The sequence below is a fragment of the Aptenodytes patagonicus genome, chromosome 16 (assembly GCF_965638725.1).
Source record: "Aptenodytes patagonicus chromosome 16, bAptPat1.pri.cur, whole genome shotgun sequence".
In the NCBI taxonomy this organism is placed as follows: domain Eukaryota; kingdom Metazoa; phylum Chordata; class Aves; order Sphenisciformes; family Spheniscidae; genus Aptenodytes; species Aptenodytes patagonicus.
In genome coordinates this window covers 6,532,828-6,555,672 of record NC_134964.1, presented here as the reverse complement: position 1 = coordinate 6,555,672, position 22,845 = coordinate 6,532,828, and the positions used below count along the sequence as shown (strand labels likewise).

The following is a 22,845-nucleotide window of genomic DNA, read 5'->3' as shown; positions in this document are numbered from 1 at the left end:
TGCCACCTTTGTCTTCTCCATACCAGGCAGAGTGGGCACGGGGCTTTGGGTGCCCCATCAGCCTCACTGGGGGCTGGGGCACCATGGGGGTGAGCAGGGGGCAGGGGTTGCTGATGGCTGTCCCTCTGGCCTCCTTCTCCCCAGACGTGGGTGGCCCGGCTGATCCCATCGCACCCACCATCATTGTCCCACCCAGGAACACCAGCGTGGTGGCTGGGACCTCGGAGGTGACCATGGAGTGCGTGGCCAACGCCAGGCGAGTAGCGGCGGGGCAGACGCGATGGGGATGGGGCATCTCCCCATTGGCATTGCTCAGCCCCAGGGCTGGGTGCCCCTGGTTCCCCCCGTGTCCCTTCCCACCAGCGCTCCTGGGTCCTCTGGGATGGAGGGAGGTGGGGATTTGGCGGGGTCCAGGGGGGCTGGGGCTGGCTCTCGACGTGTTCCTGGCCCCTCCAGGCCGCTGATCAAGCTGCACATCATCTGGAAGAAGGACGGGGTGCCCCTCTCCAGCGGCATCAGCGACTACAGCCGCCGGCTCACCATCCTCAATCCTGCGCTGAGCGACAGCGGCTACTACGAGTGTGAAGCCGTGCTCCGCAGCAGCAGCGTGCCCGCCGTGGCTGAGGGTGCCTACCTCTCCGTCCTGGGTGAGGCCCTGGCCATGGCCAGCCCAAACCATGCGTGCAATGAGTTGGGGCGGTCTCAGCCCTGGGGCTGAGATGGGAAGTGACAGGCAGGAGTCACTGGGGGTGGTTTGGTGGCGCGTTTGGAGGACCCCGGCTCTAACACAACCCCCTGCCCATCGCTGAGCTTTCCTTTGCAGAGCCGCCGCAGTTCGTCAAGGAGCCGGAGAGGCATATCACAGCCGAGATGGAGAAGGTGGTGGCCATCCCCTGCCAAGCCAAAGGTGAGCCGCTCCCCAGCCGCCCTCCCCGTGCCGCTGCAGCCCCGTACCTAACATGGTCCTGGCTCTTGCAGGTGTGCCCCCCCCCGAGATGGCCTGGTACAAGGACGCTGCCCTCATCCACCTGGAGAAGCTGTCCCGCTTCCAGCTCCTGGCAGACGGCAGCCTGCAGATCAGCGGGCTAGTCCCCGACGACACCGGCATGTTCCAGTGCTTCGCCCGCAACGCAGCCGGCGAGGTGCAGACCACCACGTACCTGGCCGTGACCAGTAGGTGCCAGCCAACCCCACCCCAGAGTCTGGGGTGCCCTGCCTGGGCAGTGGGTAGGATGTGCCTGGGATCCCCCAGCTGGGCTCCACGGGGGGCTCGGGGACCCCAGGAAACCCTCCCGTGGGGATGGGACCCCCCATGCCCTGGGAGTGGGTCAGCTCCAGGCTGGGCACCGGGAAGGGCTTCAGGGGGAGCTGTGCATCTCTCTGCCCTGCAGGCATCGCCCCCAACATCACCAGGGGTCCCCAGGACAGCACGGTGATTGACGGCATGTCCGTAATCCTCAACTGCGAGACCTCAGGGGCTCCACGCCCGGCCATCACGTGGCAGAAAGGTAAAGGGGCTGTGGGCACTGGGGTACAGGCAAGCATGCCCTCCGAGCCCTGTGTCTGCCCTGCCCTGCCTGCCTGCATGGCCCCAGGGCATCCTCTGCGAGCTCCATGGTTACCAGGCTCAGTGGCCACCAGGCTTGGCCGATGGCCGGGGCACTGGGAGCTGATGGGGCTCCCCCATGTCACCCAGGGGAACAGATCCTGGCCAGCGGCTCGGTGCAGCTCCCACGCTTCACCCTGCTGGAGTCGGGCAGCCTGCTCGTCAGCCCTGCGCACCTCGCCGACGCTGGCACCTACACCTGCCTGGCCACCAACTCCCGCGGCGTGGACGAAGCCTCTGCCGACCTGGTCGTCTGGGGTAAGGCGCCCACCAGCGCAGCCAGGCTCTGCCTGTCGCCCTGCCTGTGTGCACGGTGCAGGATGGACCCTGCCTGGCTCCACGGGCAGCCGGACACTGCTTCCTACCATGTATGGTGTGGGATGGAGCTCTCTGGGGATGCCAAGGATGGGCACTGGCATGTGGCTGGTTGGTTTGGATGGGTACAAACTTGGGCTGTCCCTGCCGATGCCACCCCCCGCAACCCTCCGGGCAGTGCCGGTGGCTTATCCTGTCCCCCCGCAGCAAGGACACGCATCACCGACCCGCCGCAGGACCAGAGTGTCATCAAGGGGACCAAGGCCGTCATGAGCTGCGGGGTCACCCACGACCCCAGCGTGGATGTCAGGTATGTGCGACAGGGCTGGGAGGGTTGGGGGGGTCCAGGCACCCCCAGGCCTGCCGTCACTGCTGCCTGCCTGCCTGGGGAGGGAGCAGGCAGATGGTGGGTGCCTCCATCCCCAGCCCTGTGCTGGTGGTCCTGCAGTGCCACCTGGTGCCCTGTGCATGGGGAGCCTGGCACGCTGGTGGGACCCTGGTCCCCTCTCCCTGTGGGGGGCTGCAGGGTACCAGGACTCCTGGGTCCCCCCCGGCACAGGTACATCTGGGAGAAGGATGGGGCGCCGCTGAGCCCAGAGAGTGGCCCACGGGTGCGCCTGGATGAGATGGGCACCCTCCACATCTCCCAGACCTGGTCGGGTGACATTGGCACCTACACCTGCAAGGTGGTCTCGGCTGGGGGAAACGACTCGCGCAGCGCCCACCTCCGCGTCCGGTGAGACCCCCCTCACCCCCGCCGGCACCCCACGTCCCGGGCTGCGCCCCCTCCCTAACCACCCCCTCCCTAACCCCCCTGTCCAGGCAGCTCCCCCACGCCCCCGAGAGCCCCATAGCCGCCCTCAGCCCCCTGGAGAAACGGGCCATCAACCTCACCTGGGCCAAGCCCTTCGACGGCAACAGCCCCCTGCTCCGCTACGTCGTGGAGGTCTCTGAGAACAGTAAGGGGCTGCTCCCACCTCCCCGGCACCGCTGGCCTCGGCTAGGCTGGCACCATGCAAAGTCCAGTCTCCAGCATCACCCCGGGGTGGTGGGCAGGGGGGTGAGGAGGAGGGAAAGGGGATGCTGCAGGGAGCTTGGGGACCGCAGGACTCATTAGCCAGCCTGCCACCAGGCGTAGGACCCTGGTGCCCTGCAGGTCGGGTCCAACACCCCACCGCCCCCCCTCTCCCCCCCGCAGACGCACCCTGGACCGTGCTGCTGGCCAGTGTGGACCCCGAGTCGACATCGGTGGCAGTGCGGGGCTTGGTCCCTGCTCGCTCCTACCAGTTCCGCCTCTGTGCCGTGAACGACGTGGGCAGGGGGCAGTTCAGCAAGGACACGGAGAGGTGAGCTGCGGCCGGGGGTCCCAGAGGGGCCGGTGGCCCTGTGTGCTCACCCCTGCCTTGTCCCCCGCAGGGTGTCCCTGCCCGAGGAGCCCCCCTCCGCACCCCCCCAGAACGTCATCGCCAGCGGCCGCACCAACCAGTCCATCATGATCCAGTGGCAGCCTCCCCCTGAGAGCCACCAGAACGGCATCCTCAAGGGCTACATCATCCGGTAGGCGCCGGTGGGGAAGCGCGGGTGCCCCGTCCCTGGCATCCTGGGGCGCTGGTGGGGACACCGGCAGCTCTGATGGCCCCTGGTCCCCAGGTACTGCCTGGCCGGGCTGCCCGTGGGCTACCAGTTCAAGAACATCACCAACGCCGACGTCAACAACCTGCTCCTGGAGGACCTCATCATCTGGACCAACTACGAGATCGAGGTGGCGGCGTACAACAGTGCCGGCCTGGGGGTGTACAGCATGAAGGTGACCGAGTGGACGCTGCAGGGAGGTAGGCAGTGACGGGGGGGGCGGGCGGGCAGGGGCTTGACTTTCACCCCAGCGGCAACAGGCTCTGCCATGGGGGTGATGGGGACAGGTGGTGGGAGGATGGGTGTGGGGGTCCCAAGGGGACTGGGATATGCTGGGGAGGGGTGACCAGGGGCTGCAGAGCCAGGGTAGGGCTGGCCCAGCCAGGGGCTTCTTGGGACACCACCCTGAGCGCCCGGGGTCCTCCCCGCTGCGGGTGCCTGCGATCCCTGGGGGCTGGCGCCTGGCCGATGGAGGGGACCTCACGGAGCTGGAGCCACTGCAAGCCATCCCTTCATCCCGGCAGTCCCCACGGTGCCCCCGGGGAACGTGCAGACCGAGGCCACCAACTCCACCACCATTCGCTTCACCTGGAACCCCCCCAGCCCCCAGTTCATCAACGGCATCAACCAGGGGTACAAGGTGAGGGGCAATTTCTGTGGGTCTCCCTGAAAACGGGGCAGCTGGGGTGGTGGTGGGGGAAACTCCTCAGATGACCTTTACAAACTGGCTCGACGACTCCTTGCCGAAACCCCAGATATTAATTGATTCTGGCCTGAATGTTAAAATGATATTTACTGAGATTTAACACTTGCATGGGCTCAGAGTCTCCCGTGCTCTGTAATTAATTCCAAATTGCAATTAATTCAAATTTACATTAATTAAATTGAATTAAAACATTAAACTTGTTTCTTAATCCACTCAAAAGAAGTTCTGGAATTTAATTGCCACTGAATGAGATAACCAGAGCAAGTAGGATATTTAACATTCTTATTAAATGCCACTTAGTATTTTTGATTAGTATTTTTAGGGCCTAATTAGTATTTAATTAAGTTGCTATAGGCTATCTTGCACAATACCAATTAAATGCCCAAACACAGGCGAGCGGGCAATTACATGCCGTTATCAATGGGAATTAATCACAAAGCGCGCGCTCCATATCAGCTCATACGGGTAAACTTGTGCTGTTAAAGGCATCAAGTGTTCCCTGCACTGTTAATTGATATTTAATCAACTCTGAATAAATAAGAGGAGGCTGGAGGTGCCTGGAGGATGGTGTTTGTGGTACCGATGTGCACAGTGGGGACATCGATGCCTGGCGTCAGCGTCCCAGCTCCTTCTTCCCGCAGCTCATTGCCTGGGAGCCGGAGCACGAGGAGGAGGCGACGGTGGTGACGGTGCGGCCCAACTTCCAGGACAGCGTCCACGTGGGCTACATGGCGGGGCTGCGGAAATTCACCGAGTACTTCACCTCGGTGCTGTGCTTCACCACGCCGGGGGACGGCCCACGCAGCCCCCCCCAGCTGGTGCGCACCCACGAGGACGGTACGGGGAGGCTCTGCGTTCCCACGGGACGGACCCTGCCCACGTGTGGCTCCCAGGGAGGGTGGGAACAGCCCTGAGATGGGGGACTTGGTCCCACTGGTGCTGCCGGTGGGGACGTGGAACGGGGTGCCACTGAGCCCCGGGGAGCCCCATCCATGCTCTCTCCTTGTGGGGTTCCTGTGGGTGCCGAGGGCTCCTGCCCTGGGGTGCGTGGCTGCGTGCTGAGCCTGGGCATCTTTGGGCAGTGCCTGGCCCTGTGGGACACCTCAGCTTCAGTGACATCCTGGACACGTCCCTGAAGGTCAGCTGGCAGGAGCCACTGGAGAAGAACGGCATCCTGACAGGTAAGGGAGCACTGGTGGGTACCCAGCTCCCGCATTGGCTCCCTTCCCACCCCGCAGCATCTCCCACCCCGCAGCATCTCCCACCCCGCAGCATCTCCCACCCCGCAGCATCTCCCACCCCGCAGCATCTCCCATTGGCCCCACTCAGCTCCTTGGGGTGGGCGATGAGGGGGGCTGACGGCACGGGGCATGTTTCAGGCTACCGGATCTCCTGGGAGGAGTACAACCGCACCAACACGCGGGTGACCCATTACCTGCCCAACGTCACCCTGGAGTATCGTGTCACCGGCCTTACCGCCCTCACCACCTACACCATCGAGGTGGCTGCCATGACCTCTAAGGGCCAGGGCCAGGTCTCCTCCTCCACCATCTCCTCGGGGGTGCCTCCAGGTGAGTGCGGTGGCACAGGGATGCCGGCAGGCTGCGGCCGGTGCTGGGGGCGAGCGGCCAGTGCCATCCGCCCTGCCCTCTCCCCGCAGAGCTCCCTGGTGCCCCCACCAACCTGGGCATCTCCAACGTTGGACCCCGCTCCATCACCCTTCAGTTTCGCCCAGGCTACGATGGCAAAACCTCCATCTCCCGCTGGCAGGTGGAGGCACAGGTACGGGGTGGCTTGGGGAGCGGGGTGAGTGGGTGCCAGGGGGCAGCTCACCCCACTCCCATCCCGCAGGTGGGCCAGAGCGGCGAGGCTGAAGAGTGGGGGCTCATCCACCAGCTGGCTAGCGAGCCCGACGCCCGCTCCATCGAGGTGCCCAACCTGAAGCCCTACACCTACTACAGGCGAGTGGCCAGGATGGTGCCGTGGCATCCTCCCTGGGGGACCGGAGCCCTCTCACCCCCCGCCGTGACCCCCCCCCTCCTCTCTCAGTTTCCGCATGCGGCAAGTGAACATTGTGGGCACCAGCCCCCCCAGCCTGCCCTCCCGGAGGATCCAGACCCTACAGGCACCCCCGGACGTGGCACCTGCCAATGTCACCCTGCGGACAGCCAGCGAGACCAGCCTGTGGCTGCGCTGGATGGTGAGGGGGGGACCGTGGCTCTGGGGGCAAGTCTGTGCCCACAGGCACGGGGCTCATGGGGGCAGGTGGGAGGGTGGGGGCCAAGGGAGGATGGAGCTGGGGTGGCTGTGGGAGCTCAGGAGTGATGGTGCCCGTCTCTGCCGGCTGGGGCCAGCCCCTCCTGGAGCAGGAGTACAACGGGAACCCCGACTCGGTGGGCTACAAGATCCGGTACACGCGCTCGGATGGACGAGGGCAGCCGGCGGTGCACATCATCCACGACCGCGTGGAGCGGGAGTACACCATCGAGGACCTGGAGGAGTGGACCGAGTACCGGGTGCAGGTCCAAGCCTTCAACGCCATCGGCTCGGGGCCCTGGAGCCACTCGGTGGTGGGGCGCACCCGGGAGTCAGGTACTGCTGCCCACCCCACAGCGCTGGGCACCCACCCCGGCTGGATCTGGCCGCTGACCTCCACTCTCATCCCTCTACAAGTGCCCTCCTCCGGCCCCAGCAACGTGTCGGCGCTGGCCACCACCTCCAGCAGCATGCTGGTCCGATGGAGTGACATCCCTGAGGCAGACTGCAACGGCCTCATCCTGGGCTACAAGGTGAGCACCTACCCCAGCCCTGGCGCTGTGGCTCTGCCTGCCTGCAGCCCTGCCCGTGCCCTGCCAGCCTCACCCGCAGACCTGGGAAGCACAGCTTTCCCTGGGGGGAATCACCCGGCTGACTACCAGGTCCCTAGTTGCCACCTCCAAGAGATGGTGCCATCTGTGCCAGCCCTGGCCACGCTGCTCCATCCTGGGAAGGTCCAGGGGGGTCCCAAGAGCTGTGGCCCTGCCCGGCCATGTCACACGGGGTCTGCCGCAGGTGATGTACAAGGAGAAGGACTCGGACGCGCATGCCCAGTTCTGGCTGGCAGAGGGCAATGCCTCCCGCAGCGCCCAGCTGAGCGGGCTGGGCAAGTACACGCTGTACGAGATCTGCGTGCTGGCCTTCACCAGGATCGGCGATGGCGTGCCCAGCCAGCCCCCCATCCTCGAGCGGACGCTGGATGACGGTGGGTAACAGCACCTGGATGGGCAGAGAGACCCGAATGGGCTGGGGGGGGTCCCCTGGGTGCCTACGGCCTCCCCATCCCATCTGATCCCATCCTTGTTCCCTGGGGCGATCCCTCTCCCCCCGACCAGGACACCCAGGGCTCTCGTTCCCGGTGCACGGGATCTAGCCCTGCTTGCACAGGGCCTGGTACTTTGCATACACTTGTGCACACCCCGGTGAACCCCATCGCTCCCCCCTCCAGTGCCTGGGCCCCCCGTGGGGATCCTCTTCCCCGAAGTGAGGACCACCTCAGTGCGGCTTGTCTGGCAGCCACCTGCAGCACCCAACGGCATCATCCTAGGTAGGTGGGGAGCCATCCCAGTTGTGCCACACCGGGATGCTCTGCAGAGGGGTGCAGAGGTCCCATGGGAGCGGGGATCAGCATGGGGAGGCAGAGACCAACTCCCTGAGATCCCCTGAGCATCTCAGAGCCCGTCGCCCCCAGGGCTGGGGTTTCCCCACTCAGCAGGCTGTGTGTGAACTCCCCTGTGCAGGGAGCCAAAAACTCATTGCTGGCCCTGTGCGTGGGCAGGGGTGGAGGAGGGAGGCGTGCACAGGGGGACCAGGACGGTGTCCCCTCTGCCAGGCCCACCATGCTGCTCCCTTCCCCGCAGCGTACCAGGTCACCCACCGCCTCAACACCACCATGGCCAATGCAGCCGCTGTGGAGGTGCTGGAGCCCAGCGCCCGCCAGTACATGGCCACCGGCCTCCAGCCCGAGGCCACCTACCTCTTCTGCATCGCAGCGCAGACCCGCAAGGGCTGGGGCGAGGCGGCTGAAGTCCTTGTGGTGACCACGGAGAAGAGAGGTAACGGGGGGAGGATCCAGCCCATGGTGTGGGGGGCTGTGTGTGCTCACGGCGTGCCCGTGGTGCTCCCAGCCCCTCGCCTCTCCCAGACCGCCCGCAGCCCCCCGGGAAGCCACTGGTGCAGCAGGAGGAGGTGCGAGCCCGCAGCGTGCTGCTCTCCTGGGAGCCGGGCAGCGATGGGCTCTCCCCTGTCCGCTACTACACGGTGCAGACCCGCGAGCTGCCCGATGGCGAGTGGGTGCTGCACTCCACCTCCATCAGCCGCAACACCACTGCTTTCGTCGTGGACAGGTGAGGCACGGGCCGGCCCTGAGTGGTGCTGTGGGGTGATGGGGAGCCAGGGACATGATGGGCTCTGCTTTGGGCAGTTGTCCCGTGCCTCAGTTTCCCCATCCGATGAGAAGTGCTTGCACCAAGGTTGGGAAGCACCAGCCGATGTGCCCTGCGGGAGGGAGGGAGGGTGGCTCACAGGGTCACCCGTTGGCCTCACTGTCCCTGTCCCACTCTGCTTCCATCCAGGCTGAAGCCCTTCACCTCCTACAAGTTCCGTGTGAAGGCGACAAACGACATCGGGGACAGCGAGTACAGCGAAGAGTCGGAGTCGCTCACCACCCTGCAGGCGGGTCAGCGCAGGCCGCGGCTCCTGGGGCAGGGAGAGGGGGTGCTCCCCCTGCCTGGGCATCCCCCCCTGTCTGGGCATCCCCCCGTGCCCAGGGCATCTCCGGAGCCTCACTGCCCACTTCTCCCCTGCAGTCCCCGAGGAAGCCCCCACCATCCTCTCTGTCACCCCGCACACCACCACATCGGTGCTCATCCGCTGGCAGGTACTGTCCCCCCCACCTTGCTGGGTGTTGTGGGACCGGCCACCTGCCCCCTTGGGAGGTGGCACTGAGGTGTACTGGGAACAGCCATCTCGGGGTGCCGGGGAGCCCCGGGTCAGAGCAGCCCCTCACTGTCCTTCCTGTGCAGCCCCCAGCTGAGGACAAGATCAATGGGATCCTGCTGGGTTTCCGCCTCCGCTACCGCGAGCTGGTGTACGACAGCCTGCGTGGCTTCACCCTCCGCAGCATCGGCAGCCCCAGCGCCACGTGGGCCGAGCTCACCTGTGAGTGCTCACGGCCCTGCCGAGCCTGGGGACGTGTGGCTGGGGGGGTGGCTCAGTGGTGGTGGGTCGAGGATGGGGCAGGGCAGCATCCTGTGCTCCACGGCCTCTCCTGGGTACCAGCCTGGAGCTGTCAGGGTCAGGTTGTGCCCCATGGAGCTGTCACTGGCCCCCTCATGCCACCAGGTCTGTGGTCCCTAACACACTTGTCTGCGATGTCGCTGGTTCAGTCCTGCTGTGCTCAGCCCCCCGTGTCCCTGTAGCGCAGGTGTCCATGTATCTGCACCTAACATGGGTGTCTGCACCTGACATGGGTGTCTGCGTGACGTCCCGCTGTGTGTGTCTGGGCATGCTGCCATCCTCAGACCCCAAAGGGAACGGGGTCACATCCACTCTGGGGGCAGCAGGGACACAAGCGACAAGGACAGAGCGCAAGACCAGACCTTGCCCCATCCACCGCTCTCAGCCGCGGTCGGACCCCTGTGGAGACCCTGATGCCCAGACCTGGCTTGTGCCATTCAGGGGATGGGGCTGGAGGATGGGAAGGCTCCTCGGTGCTGTGACAGCTCAGTTGGCATCTGGGGGTGACAGGGCCCTTGTAGGGGGTGGGCAGCCGTGCTGGGGTGGATGCTCACAGGCAGGAGCCCACCCGTGCCGTGTGTGGGACTAACCAGCTGCCTGCTCTCCCTGCCTTGTGCCGCCCAGCCATCTATGCCGTGCATAACCTCAGCGAGGTCTCCCTCACCCAGTACGAGCTGGACAGTAAGTCACCGCCCCCCCTGCCCCTCCGGGCCTCCCCGTGTGTGTCCTCCCTCCCCACTGCCATCCCCCTGTGTGCCCCTCCCCTCCGCCTGCCTGTGCTGTGGGGTGAACTGCATGCCCTGTGCCGAGGGGACACCTCTGCCTGTCTGCTCCTGTTGGTCCCTGGGGAGCCTCCCAGCGAGGGGGGCTCTGCTGTGTCCCCTGGGGGTAGCGGGACCCCCACACTACCGGCTGTAGGGAGGGCCCCACTCATCCCTTCTCCCCTTTCCCCCCACAGACCTGAGCAAGCACCGGCGCTACGAGATCCGCATGAGCGTGTACAATGCCGTGGGCGAGGGCCCCCCCAGCCCCCCCCAGGAGGTCTTCGTGGGCGAAGCAGGTGAGTCCACCGGCATGGCCTTGCCTTGCGAGGGGCTGCCCACAGCTGGGAGCTGCGGGGAGGGGGCTCGACTGCCCTGGCACCTTCTGCTCCTACATGCCACTGCGCAGCAGCCCCATGGCCCCCATCCCGCCTGCATGCCTCTGATGTGCCGAGACAAGGCAGTGAATCCCCCTGCATCGAGGGGGGTTTTCCCCCGCCCTGGTCCTGGCTGGGCTGTGACGCTGTCCCTTCCTTCGGCGCAGTGCCCACCGGCGCGCCACAGAATGTGGCGGTGCAGGCGGCCACGGCCACCCAGCTGGATGTCACCTGGGAACCGCCACCCGCTGAGACCCAGAATGGGGACATCCAGGGCTACAAGGTACCGCACCTCATCACTTGGGAGCTGGCACTGAGCCAGGGCTCAGGGAGACTGGGTGCCCTGAGAAGGTGCTGGGTTCCTGAGGGGGCACGGGGTGCCCTGGGGAGATGCTGGGTGTCAATGGGGGGGGGGGGGGGGGCGGTGCTGAGCTCCCCTGGGAGATGTTATGTGTGCTGTTGGATCTGGGGAGGTGCTGGGTGCCCTGGGAGGTGCTACGCGCGCCGTTGGGGAAGGGATTCTGGGGAGATGCCGGGTGTCCCATCCCGGTGCCGAGCGGCCGCGGGGCGGCAGGTGGCGCCGTCGGCCCTCGGATGCGGCCGGGGTGCGGCCGGGGTGCCCAGCCCCGTGCTCCAGGCACCTCCTTGGCCACATCCATTGCGGTTCCTCCCGCTCGGCCCCGTCCTTTGAGATTTAGACACAGCTCAAAGGTGATCTCCGTGCGCTTGACCTGCAGCGCAGTGATGCTGGGCCCTCAGCCAGCTGCGAGCGGGGAGGGGGGTCGTGTCTGATGCCTGGCACAGCCTGGAGCCGTCCTGGAGGAGAGGCCGTTCCCTTCCCTCCGGCATGCTCGGAGTCCCCAGCCACTCTGGGACACGTAGCCCAGGCATGGCTACGTGGGGTGTTTGGGCACAGCAAAAGGCCTGAGGCGGGGCAAGATGGGCCGGATCCATGCATTACGCAGGTCTCCGTGCCCCCTCCTCCTCCTGCAGATCCACTTCTGGGAGGCCCAGCGCCGGAACGAGAGCACACGGGTGAAGACGCTTTTCCTGCCCGAGAACGGGGTGAAGCTGAAGAACCTGACGGGGTACACCTCGTACTGGGTCAGCGTTGCCGCCTTCAACGCTGCAGGAGACGGACCCCGCAGCAGCCCCGTCAAGGGGCGGACGCAGCAGGCAGGTGGGGCCCATGGCGTGGCTCCCCCCAGCCCTTCGCTCAGCACGGTCGCATCCGCAGCCTCCTGCCCCTGGGCTCCGTGGGGAGGTGTCTCCATGGGTCCAGCTCCAGTGATGTCTGGCTGATGCCCCTTCATCCCAGCTGCACCCCAGCTCCTGCTCTTGCAATCCCGAGCAGAGACCAGCCCTGAGCTCACCCCAGGGGGTTTGTGAGTTGGGAGCACGTGGAGATGAAGGTCTTGGCTGAGTCTTGAGAAGGATGAAGGTGTCAGGAGGAGAGTCAAAGAGAAGGAGACTCATCCCCCTAGCTGTGTGCGGTGGCCTGGCAGGGTCTTTGCTGCAGCGGGGATGGGGGCACAGGGGGGGTGGCACCAGGGTGGTGTGAGATGGTGACGATGAGTGCCCCAGCCCCGAGAGGGTGGAGGCAGGGAGAGGGGCTGGCTTGGTGCTGGGGTTGTTCCCTGGGAGCACTGAGCTGGCCCCGGCCACCCTGCTCCCTCGCAGCCCCCAGCGCCCCCGGCTCCATCCGGTTCAGCGAGCTGACCACCACATCGGTGAACGTGTCCTGGGAGCCACCACCGCTGCCCAATGGCGTCCTCGAGGGCTACAGGCTGGTCTACGAGCCCTGCATGCCTGTGGACGGTGAGGGCATGGCAGGGGCACCGGGGGGAGGCTGGGAGCACTGGGGGGAGCTGGGAGGGCTCCAGGGAAGACCTGGCTCAGCCTCCATCCCCACAGGCGTCAGTAAGATCGTGACAGTGGACGTGAAGGGGAACAGCCCGTTGTGGATGAAGGTGAAGGACCTGGCCGAGGGCATGACGTACCGGTTCCGGATACGGGCCAAAACCTTCGCTTATGGGCCCGACGTTGAGGCCAACATCACGACGGGGCCTGGGGAAGGTAGGGGGGGGGGATGTGCGAGATGCCGTGCCAGGGCGAGGGAGGAGATGCAGTGGGGACAGTTCCCCCAGTGCACCGGGGCTGGCATGGCCGCATGCCAGTTTGTACCCCCGTGCCTCCAGCTCTGCTCTGGGTCCCCAGGTGCCCCCGGTCCCCCTGGTGAGCCCTTCATCTCCCGCTACGGCTCAGCGATCACCATCCACTGGGCGAGTGGGGACCCCGGCCAAGGGCCCATCACCAGATACGTCATCGAAGCCCGTCCTTCAGGTACTGCAGCTCCTGTCTGCTTTCCATCCCCACCTTGTTACTGGTGGTGCCTTGGGTTCAGGAGAAAGAGAAACTGAGGCAGGGAGTGCTGACCTCTCCCAGGCCACCGAACAGGCTGGGTTGGGGATTAGGACCCAGGTGTCTGGAGTGTCAGCCATGTGCCAGTCCACGAGGACCACGCTGCCAAGCGGGTGCTGACCGGGGCTGATGAAAAGGGGCTAGCGAGCCGTGGAGTAGCACCCATCGATGCTGCTGCTTTCATGGGTATGGAGGTCCTGATGCTCCCCCAGCCAGGCAAGGAGGTTCGAGGGGTACCAGGGCTATCCCAAAATGGGAGAGCCCTGCTCCGGGGCAGGCAGGGGCAGGCAGGGCTGGTAGCTGGGACTTCCCATCCCCACAGCAGGGAGCCAGCAGGCACGGCCACACTCTCTCCTGCAGCCTCAAGTTAATGTTCTCCCCGCTGCAGAGACCGCAGTTCAGATGACCCATTCGATTGCTAATGGTGGTCGGTACTGCTCCCTGTGTGGTGGGGCAGCAACCGGGAGGGAAACCCCTCGCTCCTGTGAGCCCAAGGGGCTGCGGGGGGTGCTCTGGGGCTGTGGTGGCAGCAGGTCCCCAGGGAGCTGCCTTGCCCTTGGCTGGGGCAGGCAATCAATCAGCCGTGTGCATCACTACGGCTTTTTAATGATGCTGCAGTGAGCAAGCGCAGTGTCTGCCGGGGCTGGGAGGGCCGGGCAGATAGCAGAGGGCACATGCTCCTGGATGGAGGGAGATCAGTCTCTCGCCCTGGGGAGTGCTGCAGAGCCGGTCCCCCGCTCCCAGGCCCCTTCTCTCTTCCAGACGAGGGGCTCTGGGACATCCTTATCAAAGACATCCCCAAGGAGGTCACCTCCTACACCTTCAGCATGGACATCCTCAAGCAGGGCGTCAGCTACGACTTCCGCGTCATTGCTGTGAACGACTACGGCTACGGGACCCCCAGCACGCCGTCCCCCTCCGTGTCAGGTAGCCAGCGGGGGCAGCATGCGGGTGTCCCTGGGGCAATGCTGTCACCCCTGTGCCAGAGGGAATGTCCCAGCGTTGCTCTGTTCCCATGGCCAATGCTGAAACCCATCTCTCTGACCCTGCCTGGCTCCTACAGAGCCCCAAATCCCACTGCCAGCAGTGACTGCCAGCCCTCCCCTTGCAAAGCCTCCTGCTATCCCCCTTTAACCTGCTCCCTCACATGGATTCAGGTCTCACAAAGTTCCCCAAGGCGACCTCATGCCCTGCAACAGGGTCTTCCCCATCCATACTGGTTTGCCTCCCCATGCCCGTCCCCCTCTGATCCTCCCTGCTGTGCCCCAGCCCAGAAAGCCAACCCGTTCTACGAGGAGTGGTGGTTCCTCGTGGTCATTGCCCTGGTGGGGCTCATCTTCATCCTCCTGCTCGTCTTCGTGCTCATCATCCGTGGGCAGAGCAAGAAGTACGCCAAGAAGTCAGACTCAGGTGAGTGCTGGGGATCTGGTGTGTGGTGACGGGACCCTCTGGGGTGCCAGCCGGGGGGTGCAGAGCCCTGACCCCACAGGAGCCTCTGGGGGCCTCCCTGCCTGCCTTTGGGGTCTGAGCGGGGCGGTGGGAGCCTGTCTCCCTACCTGCCTTAGGGCACGGCTCCTCCAGAGACCTGGTGACATCCAATAAAGATGCTGTGGGCTTCCCGGAGAGTGCTGGGAGCTAAAGATTAAATAAGCGACTTGTCCCGCTGTCAGCTGCGGAGGCAGGGCAGCCCGGGGGCTCGGCAGAGGTCACCGGGATTAGTCAAACACAGCTCTGTTTTCTTAGCTGTATCAAGGGCTCAAATTGTGGGGAAAATCCAGACCTCCTGGTTAAGCAAACAGAGCCACTGAGCCAGGAGCCAGAGGCGATGAGGCAGGTCAGGGTGTGAGCCAAAGCGGGCAGGCTTGGCATGTCCGCTGCCCCGGGACTGGCACCTCGTGGCCGTCCCCAGGCTGCTGTCTCTCCAACGCTGGAGCTGGCACAACCCTTCCCGGGCTGTTCCCCAGTCCCCTTGCACACGGGGTCCAGGCCCCCACCCATGCTGTGCTGCCCAGGGAGGGTCTGTGGGAGGCTGAGCATCCCGTCCCACAGGGAACGGCTCCAAGGCAACCGCCCTGAGCCATGGCGAGATGGTGAGCCTGGACGAGGGCAGCTTCCCCGCCCTGGAGCTCAACAACCGGCGCCTCTCCGTCAAGAACTCCTTCTGCCGGAAGAATGGCATCTACACCCGGTAGGGACCCCCAGCCGCAGCCCCCTCCCCAGGCAGAGGGGAGTTTTTCAGATGTCGTGCGTGTCCCTCCATCATCCACTCGCCATGGGATGGGCACGGGGCTGGGGAGGGCTGGCACCCCAGGGGGGTGACCCTGTTCTGCCCAGTGTCCCCCCTGCCATGAGCTGCAGCTGCTGCACCAGCCCTGATGTGCCGAGATGCTGAACAGCCTGAAAAGCTGGGAATCCCTGAGAGCCCACCGACCACGGGCAGGGTCCTTGCGGGTGGCCTGGCACAGCTTGGGGGTGGTCCCTGCGCCTGCCCCGGGGCTCAGCTGGGCTCATCCCCACGTGGCACAGCCCCGACGGGGGACCTCCACTGAGCACCTGCCTCTCCCCGAGGTCCCCACCGCGGCCCAGCCCCGGTAGCCTCCACTACTCGGACGAGGATGTGACCAAGTACAACGACCTGATCCCCGCCGAGAGCAGCAGCCTGACAGAGAAGCCCTCCGAGGTCTCCGACTCTCAGGTGACTGCCCGGGGCTGCACGCAGGGACAGGGACCTGGGACAGGGGGATGCAGGGGTAGGATGCCCGCTATGATGCAGGTCCTGGTGCACATTTGGGAAAAGCAATGCCGGTCCCGCTTCCCTGCCCCATCCCGCTTTTAGGCAGTGGTGTCCCCCATGGCTTTGCGGCACGGAGCCAGTGCGAAGCTGGCACAGCCCCCGGCCCATGTGCTGGGGATGTGGCACTGCGGGGGGGCCCCCCAAGGGCTGCTGGGGACAGGGGACGGGAGGGCAGTGGGGTTGGGGACTGTCCCGCTGCCCGGTCGCTGGTGGCAACAGCCGCGGCTCTGCCAACCCTGCAAAATGGCACCTTTGTCTCCTCCCAGAGAAACGGGCAGCTGTGGCCGGGCAGGAGCGCGGCTGCGGGCAGCTCCCTGGGCAGGCAGCCTCCAGGGAGGCCACGGGAGCATTGCCCCCGTGACGGATGCTGGGTGGCATCTGAAAAGATGAGGCTGAAGCCCAGGGGAAGGTCCCGGGGGTCTGCATGGCCGTCCTCGAGCAGGAGAGGGACTGGCCCCGGGGGGGCCCCCCTGTTGCTGCCTGCACCGGCTGTTTCTTTTGCCTTCGCACGGCAGATGCCGTCTCCGCTCCCTCTTGCCTGAGCGGGGCTCGAGTGGCTTTTGAGGAGCTGTGAAGAGCGGCGGGAGCTGGCGCTGGCGCAGAGCAGCTTCCCCACCGCCCTCAATGGGCCCTTTGTGCACGGCGAGGAGAAGCTGAATCCAATTACCGCCAGCGGGGAGGCAGGGCCGCCAGCACCCGCCTCCCAAAAACACCCTCCCCGCCAACCCCGGGGGCATCACAGCCTCGGGGACCCCCCCAAGGGGCCCCAGGACCCTGCAACCCTTTTGTATAAGGTTTTATTTTGCTTTAGCAAGAGGCAGAAACACCCCAGCAGTGCTGCAGCCGTCCCAGCCCCTAAAGTCTTTTGGGATGTGCTTGCCAGCGTACCCAAAAGAGCACTGGGAAAGCTCACCCTATTTTGGGGGCTGGGGGGTGATGCCCCCCACCCCACCCCATGCTCACCTCCCCCATCCTGTTCTTTAGGGCAGCGACAGCGAGTACGAGGTGGACCCCGGCCACCAGAAAGCCCACTCCTTCGTCAACCACTACATCAGCGACCCCACCTACTACAACTCATGGCGGCGGCAGCAGAAGGGCATCTCGCGGGCGCAGGCGTACAGCTACACCGAGAGCGACTCGGGGGAGCCCGACCACACGCCCCTCTCCAACAGCACCTCCACGCAGCAGGGCAGCCTCTTCCGCCCCAAAGCCAGCAGGACTCCCACACCCCAGACCCCCGGCAACCCCCCCAGCCAGCCTGGTACCCTCTACCGCCCGCCCAGCAGCCTGGCCCCTGGCTCCAGAGCCCCCATTGCTGGGTTTTCTTCTTTCGTTTGATATTTAAACAGAAGCAAAAACAAACAGGAGAAAAAAATTATAAAAAAAAAAAAGGAAAAAAAAGAAAAGCCCCAAGAAATTAAGAAAAAAGCGGCAAGGGGGAGAAGAGGAGGAGGAAGCAGAGAGGCCAAAGGGCCCCGAGGCCCCGAGTGTGCCAGCGGTGCCATGGTGGGCAGTGGCCTCAGGCTCGGTGACGCAGCGGGTGTTTCGCCTTCTCGGCAGGGCCGGAGCAGAACGCCGAGCGCCTTCCCTGGGGCTGGGGAGCAAAACCCAGCTCCTCTTTTCGGCCAAAGCTTTCTGCATTACGGACTCCTCGGCCGAGGTGGGGTGGGAGGGCTCGGAGTGCCAGCAGCATTGCACCGGACTTCACCCTTGGCACCTGCTGCAGCTGCCCCCGGACTACTGCCGCCCTCGCTGGGGTTCCATGGGTGCTGCTGGGCTGGGTGCAGGGGCTCTCGCCGTGCCAAACCCCGGCCCCTCCACCAGCCTCTGCTTGTGGCTCCCCTGGGACACAGGGACAAGCAGTGACAGAGAGACCGCTGACTGTGGCGGAAGAGGGGTTCTGCTGATTTAAACCCTCTGGACGTGAAACCCCAACCTGGACCCTCCAGGGCAAAGGGGGCAGCCACTGTGCCAGGAACCCAGGGGGCAATTAATTCCTTCCCCCCGTTTGCCCCCCCAGGAGAACCCAGGACTTAAACCCCAGGAGAGCCCCTCTGGGGTGCAAATGGTGCTGATATCCCCCCTGATTTTGCACCCCAGGGCCCTGCAGGGGCTCTGGCGAGGGCTCAGACAGGGTGATGCGGCGACCATAGCCACCCCTCTGCATTTCTGGTGGTTTGGGTTTGTTTTTTTTTTTAAATGAGGTTTTGTGCTGAGGTCTGGGAGCACGAGGGGCGTGTGGGGGTAGAGGTGCCCAGGGGGGCTCCGAGGCCATTTTGGTGGTCTCTGCATAGCAAAACCCCCGCAGTGCCTACTGGTGAGGCAGGCACCAGCCCGGCGGGGCCGCAGCGCCTGGGCTGAGCCGAGGGAGATGCCAATAAACAGCCTGAGGATCAGCCCGTCTTGCCTCTCTGTCACCCTGCTGCGGCAGAGAAGGGGCTGGCAGGATGCGTCCGTCTGTCCTGCTCCCCCGGCCGGACTTGTGTTGGCCCTACAGGACCGGGGAAGGAGCCGGGCAGAGGGTGCCAGGGTCTGCAGTGCCGGGATCGGGCCCAGAACAGCGTGGGGAACTGTGATGGCCGTATCCCTGTCTGTTTCCATCCCGGAGCAGTGGGGTCTGCGGTTGGAAGGAAAGGGGACCCAGTGGTGGGATAGGGGAGGAGGGAGGTGACCCCACTGCACCGGGCGCTTTTGGCATCGCCAGCACTGGGGATTTTTCCTGGGGCAGTTTGCAGCCACCCTCGCTGCCTGCTCTGCCCTTCAGACCTGGCAGGAAAATCCAGGTGATGCACTTGGGTTTCATCACCCGTCACCCCTCTGGCAGCAAACAACGTGGGTCTGGAGCCGAGGGCTGGGGAAGGCTCAGCCTGCCGGCAGTGCCAGCAAAGCACCAGCGCCCGCTTCCTTGGCCGGGGGCTGTTCTCTCACTGGGGGCTACCAGAACTGGGAGCTGTGGGGTCTGCACAGCCCCTTGCTGCAGGACCCCGCTGCTGGCAGGGCAGGGGCGTGGAGCCCCTTGCAGGCACGTGCCCGGACCCTCCCCTCGGCCTGAGCGAGGGTCTGGGGCTGCCAGAGGGAGCGTTTTGCAGGCACTGCATTTGAGGACCGCTTGGAGCTGGGGGTGCATGACCCAGTGCTGCAGCCCCCCTTCACCCATCCCCTGGGTTGGGAGAAACCGTGGACACTGCTGTGGCATCACTCCCGAGCTCCAGCCACCGGCAGAAGCACGGTCCCCACCTTGGCACATCGTGGTGGCCCTGGAGCCGCTGGGGAGCAGAGGGCATTTCTGGCAGGTGACTCATCTGACCTACTTCAGAGCTGGCGCCAAAGGGAGAATGCACCCAGGGGTGCCCGTCCCCTCCCTGGGCAGCGAAGGGAGCCCTGATGCCTCGCTCGGGTGGAGACATTTGCATGGGGGCAGGGGGTGTGTGTCTGCGTTTGGCCGGACAAATCCTGCCCCTCGTTTGCAGCCTGGCTCCATCCCCAGGTGTCCCAGCTTGTGCAAGAGAGACCTTCCTCCCACCGGGGCTGGGACGCCGAGCCACCAGAGACACAGGGCAGAGCAGGTCTGGGGAGTCGAGCAACACAGGCGAGTTCCCCGTGCGAGGGACACTCCTCGTGCAAGGGACGCTCCCCTTGCGAGGGATGCTCTCCTCCCACGCAGGGCATGTGCCAGCCCCTCTGAGCAGCAGTGACCCAGTGAGCACCGATGCCGTCCCTGGAGACATCCCCCATTGTAGGGACAGTGGGATGCAGGTCCTGGGAGGCACATGCATGGGGTCTGCATGTGCTCCCCGGCATGGTGGTGTGCCACAGCCCTGGCAGCTGGGGCAGAGCAGAGCCCAGGCCCCGCTTGCCCACCCTGACCCAGCTCGTCCCTGGCCACGAGGAGGAGAAGCTGGAGGGTGCAGCAACATCTGCAGCAGGTTTAGAGCTGGTGCCGTGCCGTGAGGTGAAGCTGCTGGTGCGGCTGTGGCCGGACCACCCGGGGCCCTGTGGCAGCGGTGGAGAGCCCTTTCTGCTTGTGGTTTCCCACAGCTGAAGGATGCAGCACCCGAGGAAGTGGTGGATCCCACATCCCACCACAGCAACGGGTTCGCCCACTGCTCCCTGGGGAACCTCCTCAGGACAGTCCGGGAGCTGCGCAGGGCACAAAGCCCGGTATGGGCACAGCAGAGATGGGCTGAGTGCCAGTGGCACTAGCGGGAGCTCTCGCTCACCTGTGCTGCCTCAGTTTCCCCATGACACAGATGCAACCAGACCGGCTGGGCTCGCAGGGGAAGACACCGTGCTCCCTGCCAAGCACAGCCACCTCTCTACCACCTTGGCTTTCACCATGCTGCTGCCAGAACCGGCTCTTTCCAAAAGTCCCTCCCGCCACCCCGGCCCCTCCAGGCAGGTCTGGGCTGCCCGTGCCCAGCCCCACTGCTGCCTGAGCTGCCGGCTCTCCAGGCTGCTCTGTGCAGCAGACGGGCAGGGCGAGCTGTCGGTAGCAATCAGTCCCCAGGGACCGAATTGGCCTTGACATACCTCCCGACTGCTGCTCGGCGGTGGCCTGCAGTTCTCCCAAGGGCAGAGCACCACTCGCTTATCAGGGCTGGGCGAGCCAAAGGGGAGCAGAGGGGGGAAGCTGCCCCCCCCCAGACCTCGCTGTGTGGACGGGACGGCACAGTACCCGCTCGCTGCTCCAAATGCGATGGGGAGATGTTTGTGCCAGAAATGGGGGTTGTGACCTGTAAAGCTGGGCTGAATTCCATGATTTATTTTTATTTATTTATTTTAGCTGAAGCAGTGTTGGTGTTGGAGGAGTCAGGTAGTAACAGTTTATTTTCCAGGTTGAGATTAGATCAAGCAAGGAGTAGAGCAAAGAGAAGTGCTCGGTGTGCGGTGGAGGAGAAGCAGCCCTGCAGCCTGGGCTCTCCCTTTCCTCCAGATTTTTCCTATTCCCTGCCAGCTCCTGGGTCAAAGCCGGGTGTCCCCACCTTTCCCTTGCCTTGGGCTGCGGGGACAGGGACAGCCCCTCCTGCCATGCCAGGGGCTAGACAGGACTCGGCACATCCTCAGAGCCCCACGTGCCCTGGGCCCTGCTGCCTCCTGCGCCATGGCAGGCTGTGAAGCTCGCGGCACAGGCAGAGCCGCTGGCGGTGGGGACGGCAGCAGAGCCCTCCCGGGGCGGCGGGGAACGGAGAGCGATGGAGAGGACAGACCCAGGCCTGTGCAACCTGTCCTGCAGGCGTGGGTGCCTGGCGCACACCGTGGCCGAAGGGGTCCCCGCGCCGAAGCTGTGCCAGGGCAGGGGGTTTCCACGGGCGCTGCCGGCCACGGTGGGTCCCCTCAGCAGCCACGTGCCAGGTGGTATCCCCCAAGGGTAAGCCGGGGCGGCTGCACCGCAGCTGGGTGACGGGTTTCTGGGCAGGTGGCGGGTTGTGTGAGCCTGTTCCCCGGCACTGCTGGCCAGGGAAGCGTGCAGGCTGGGGAAGGCAGGCGGCTGCAGAGAGAGCCTGCCCGCGGCAGGCTCTGACCTGCGCACAGCTTGTCCTGGCGCTCACCCATGCACTCGTGGGTGCTGAGGTGCCAGCGGTGAGCGGGCGGCACGGTCCTGCCAGGGTGCGCCGCTTAGCTGGATAGCCGCTCACCCCTGGGCAAATGGCACAGGGAAGGGGTGAAACCCCACGTCTGTGGGTGCAGGGTGGTGTCCGTGGGGTTGGCAGGGCTGTTGGGGAGGTTTCTAGCAGCAGCCAGCTCTGGGCCCTGGGGCTGGAGGGATCTGGGGGGCTGTGGGGGCAATGCCCCATTCCCGGCACCCTGGGGTGTCCAAATGGCGATCCCCACGCCCTGCTGCAGCACTGGGGCTCTGGGAAAGCACCCGCCTTGCTCGGCAGCATCTCCTGCGCGGCCAAGGCAGTGTCGGCAGACAAAGCTGGCAAGCGCTGGCAGCAGGAGGAGGGGACGGGGCTGCTGGGAAACTCGGGCGCTTCTCCCTGCCCTGCTTTTCAAAGTGCTTTTCAATCCTGTTCTTTTTTCTTCTCCGCTTTCAAAAGCTGCTGAGAAGCAGTAAAAGGAACCAGCGACGGGTTCAGGAAGGGTCAGAGTGATGCAGCCACCCACTCCGCGCTTCCGAGCCTCCCAGCACCCTGAGTTCGCTGCCATCTCCCCAGGGCCGGATCCAGCCCCGGGGCTCTGCGTGGCCCGAGCTGCTGTGGAGGAGAGGGGAGGGGGCCCATCTCTCCCAGGCAGTTTTTCAAGTTGAGTGGGTGCCTGCTCTTCCCAGCCAGAGTTAGGCTGGCCCACGGGAGCCTTCCCCGGCGGCTTCCACCAGCCAGCTGATTTTAATCCCTCCTGACTGTGCTGTCTCAGCCAGCGTCGTGCTCCTGTGACAACATCAGCTGAGGCGAACAGTGCCACACCGGCCTTCGATTAACACACGCTGGCTCCACGCGAGTGGGTAGAGCTGCTGGCGGGGGCTCTGGCAAACCCTCCTCCTCTTCTTCACCCACTGGCAAACCACCGTTGCATCCAGCGGTGGCTCCCAGGGGACCCCTGCTCAACTGTGGGCACGGGGCTTTGCCTCCTGCCTCCTTTCCATTCCTTTTCCATATGGAAAGCAAGGAAAATAAAATTTGCCAAACAAAACAGCTATGAAAATGGCACTGGTGTGAGCCGAAGAAGCAGCACAGCCTGGGAAGCAGACGGCAGGCACAGGCGGAGGCAGGGTGGTGCTGGACACCTGGGCTGCAGGCAGAGGCCATGCCGTGGGTGGTTTGGCCACAGTGCTCAGTCTGACAGAGCTCTCCACTGAGCCAACCCCAGCATCTCCGCAGTGCCATGCTCGCCCCCGCTGCCCGCAGGAGCGACGGCTCTGTGGTTATGCCGCGAGTGGCCTCTTGCCTTTCCCATGGAGGGAAATGATAAGCCATCAAAGCGCCCGGCACTGCCCAGCCTCGGCTGCCACTGCAGCC

The 22,845-nt window shown here is 65.0% G+C and overlaps 1 protein-coding gene across 1 annotated transcript in view; it reads left to right on the top strand.

The window, feature by feature from the left end:
• SDK2 (sidekick cell adhesion molecule 2) overlaps positions 1 to 17,320 on the top strand; it is a 29,067-nt gene extending 11,747 nt beyond the window's left edge. Inside the window, exons 5-44 of the mRNA XM_076353740.1 lie at positions 145 to 256; positions 457 to 647; positions 824 to 907; positions 979 to 1,173; positions 1,392 to 1,508; positions 1,697 to 1,864; positions 2,129 to 2,231; positions 2,481 to 2,657; positions 2,744 to 2,880; positions 3,120 to 3,267; positions 3,338 to 3,478; positions 3,572 to 3,753; positions 4,078 to 4,193; positions 4,901 to 5,096; positions 5,342 to 5,440; positions 5,639 to 5,830; positions 5,920 to 6,041; positions 6,111 to 6,220; positions 6,309 to 6,459; positions 6,614 to 6,851; positions 6,933 to 7,048; positions 7,311 to 7,500; positions 7,744 to 7,842; positions 8,156 to 8,350; positions 8,440 to 8,641; positions 8,870 to 8,973; positions 9,104 to 9,174; positions 9,320 to 9,455; positions 10,158 to 10,214; positions 10,492 to 10,593; positions 10,839 to 10,954; positions 11,665 to 11,851; positions 12,352 to 12,489; positions 12,586 to 12,747; positions 12,889 to 13,014; positions 13,855 to 14,019; positions 14,362 to 14,502; positions 15,142 to 15,280; positions 15,661 to 15,787; positions 16,871 to 17,320. Coding sequence (XP_076209855.1) covers positions 145 to 256; positions 457 to 647; positions 824 to 907; positions 979 to 1,173; positions 1,392 to 1,508; positions 1,697 to 1,864; positions 2,129 to 2,231; positions 2,481 to 2,657; positions 2,744 to 2,880; positions 3,120 to 3,267; positions 3,338 to 3,478; positions 3,572 to 3,753; positions 4,078 to 4,193; positions 4,901 to 5,096; positions 5,342 to 5,440; positions 5,639 to 5,830; positions 5,920 to 6,041; positions 6,111 to 6,220; positions 6,309 to 6,459; positions 6,614 to 6,851; positions 6,933 to 7,048; positions 7,311 to 7,500; positions 7,744 to 7,842; positions 8,156 to 8,350; positions 8,440 to 8,641; positions 8,870 to 8,973; positions 9,104 to 9,174; positions 9,320 to 9,455; positions 10,158 to 10,214; positions 10,492 to 10,593; positions 10,839 to 10,954; positions 11,665 to 11,851; positions 12,352 to 12,489; positions 12,586 to 12,747; positions 12,889 to 13,014; positions 13,855 to 14,019; positions 14,362 to 14,502; positions 15,142 to 15,280; positions 15,661 to 15,787; positions 16,871 to 17,224 — 5,906 coding nt within the window. The 3' untranslated portion in view covers positions 17,225 to 17,320. The remainder of the gene's footprint in view (positions 1 to 144; positions 257 to 456; positions 648 to 823; positions 908 to 978; positions 1,174 to 1,391; positions 1,509 to 1,696; positions 1,865 to 2,128; positions 2,232 to 2,480; positions 2,658 to 2,743; positions 2,881 to 3,119; positions 3,268 to 3,337; positions 3,479 to 3,571; positions 3,754 to 4,077; positions 4,194 to 4,900; positions 5,097 to 5,341; positions 5,441 to 5,638; positions 5,831 to 5,919; positions 6,042 to 6,110; positions 6,221 to 6,308; positions 6,460 to 6,613; positions 6,852 to 6,932; positions 7,049 to 7,310; positions 7,501 to 7,743; positions 7,843 to 8,155; positions 8,351 to 8,439; positions 8,642 to 8,869; positions 8,974 to 9,103; positions 9,175 to 9,319; positions 9,456 to 10,157; positions 10,215 to 10,491; positions 10,594 to 10,838; positions 10,955 to 11,664; positions 11,852 to 12,351; positions 12,490 to 12,585; positions 12,748 to 12,888; positions 13,015 to 13,854; positions 14,020 to 14,361; positions 14,503 to 15,141; positions 15,281 to 15,660; positions 15,788 to 16,870) is intronic.
• The last annotated feature ends 5,525 nt before the right edge of the window (positions 17,321 to 22,845 follow it).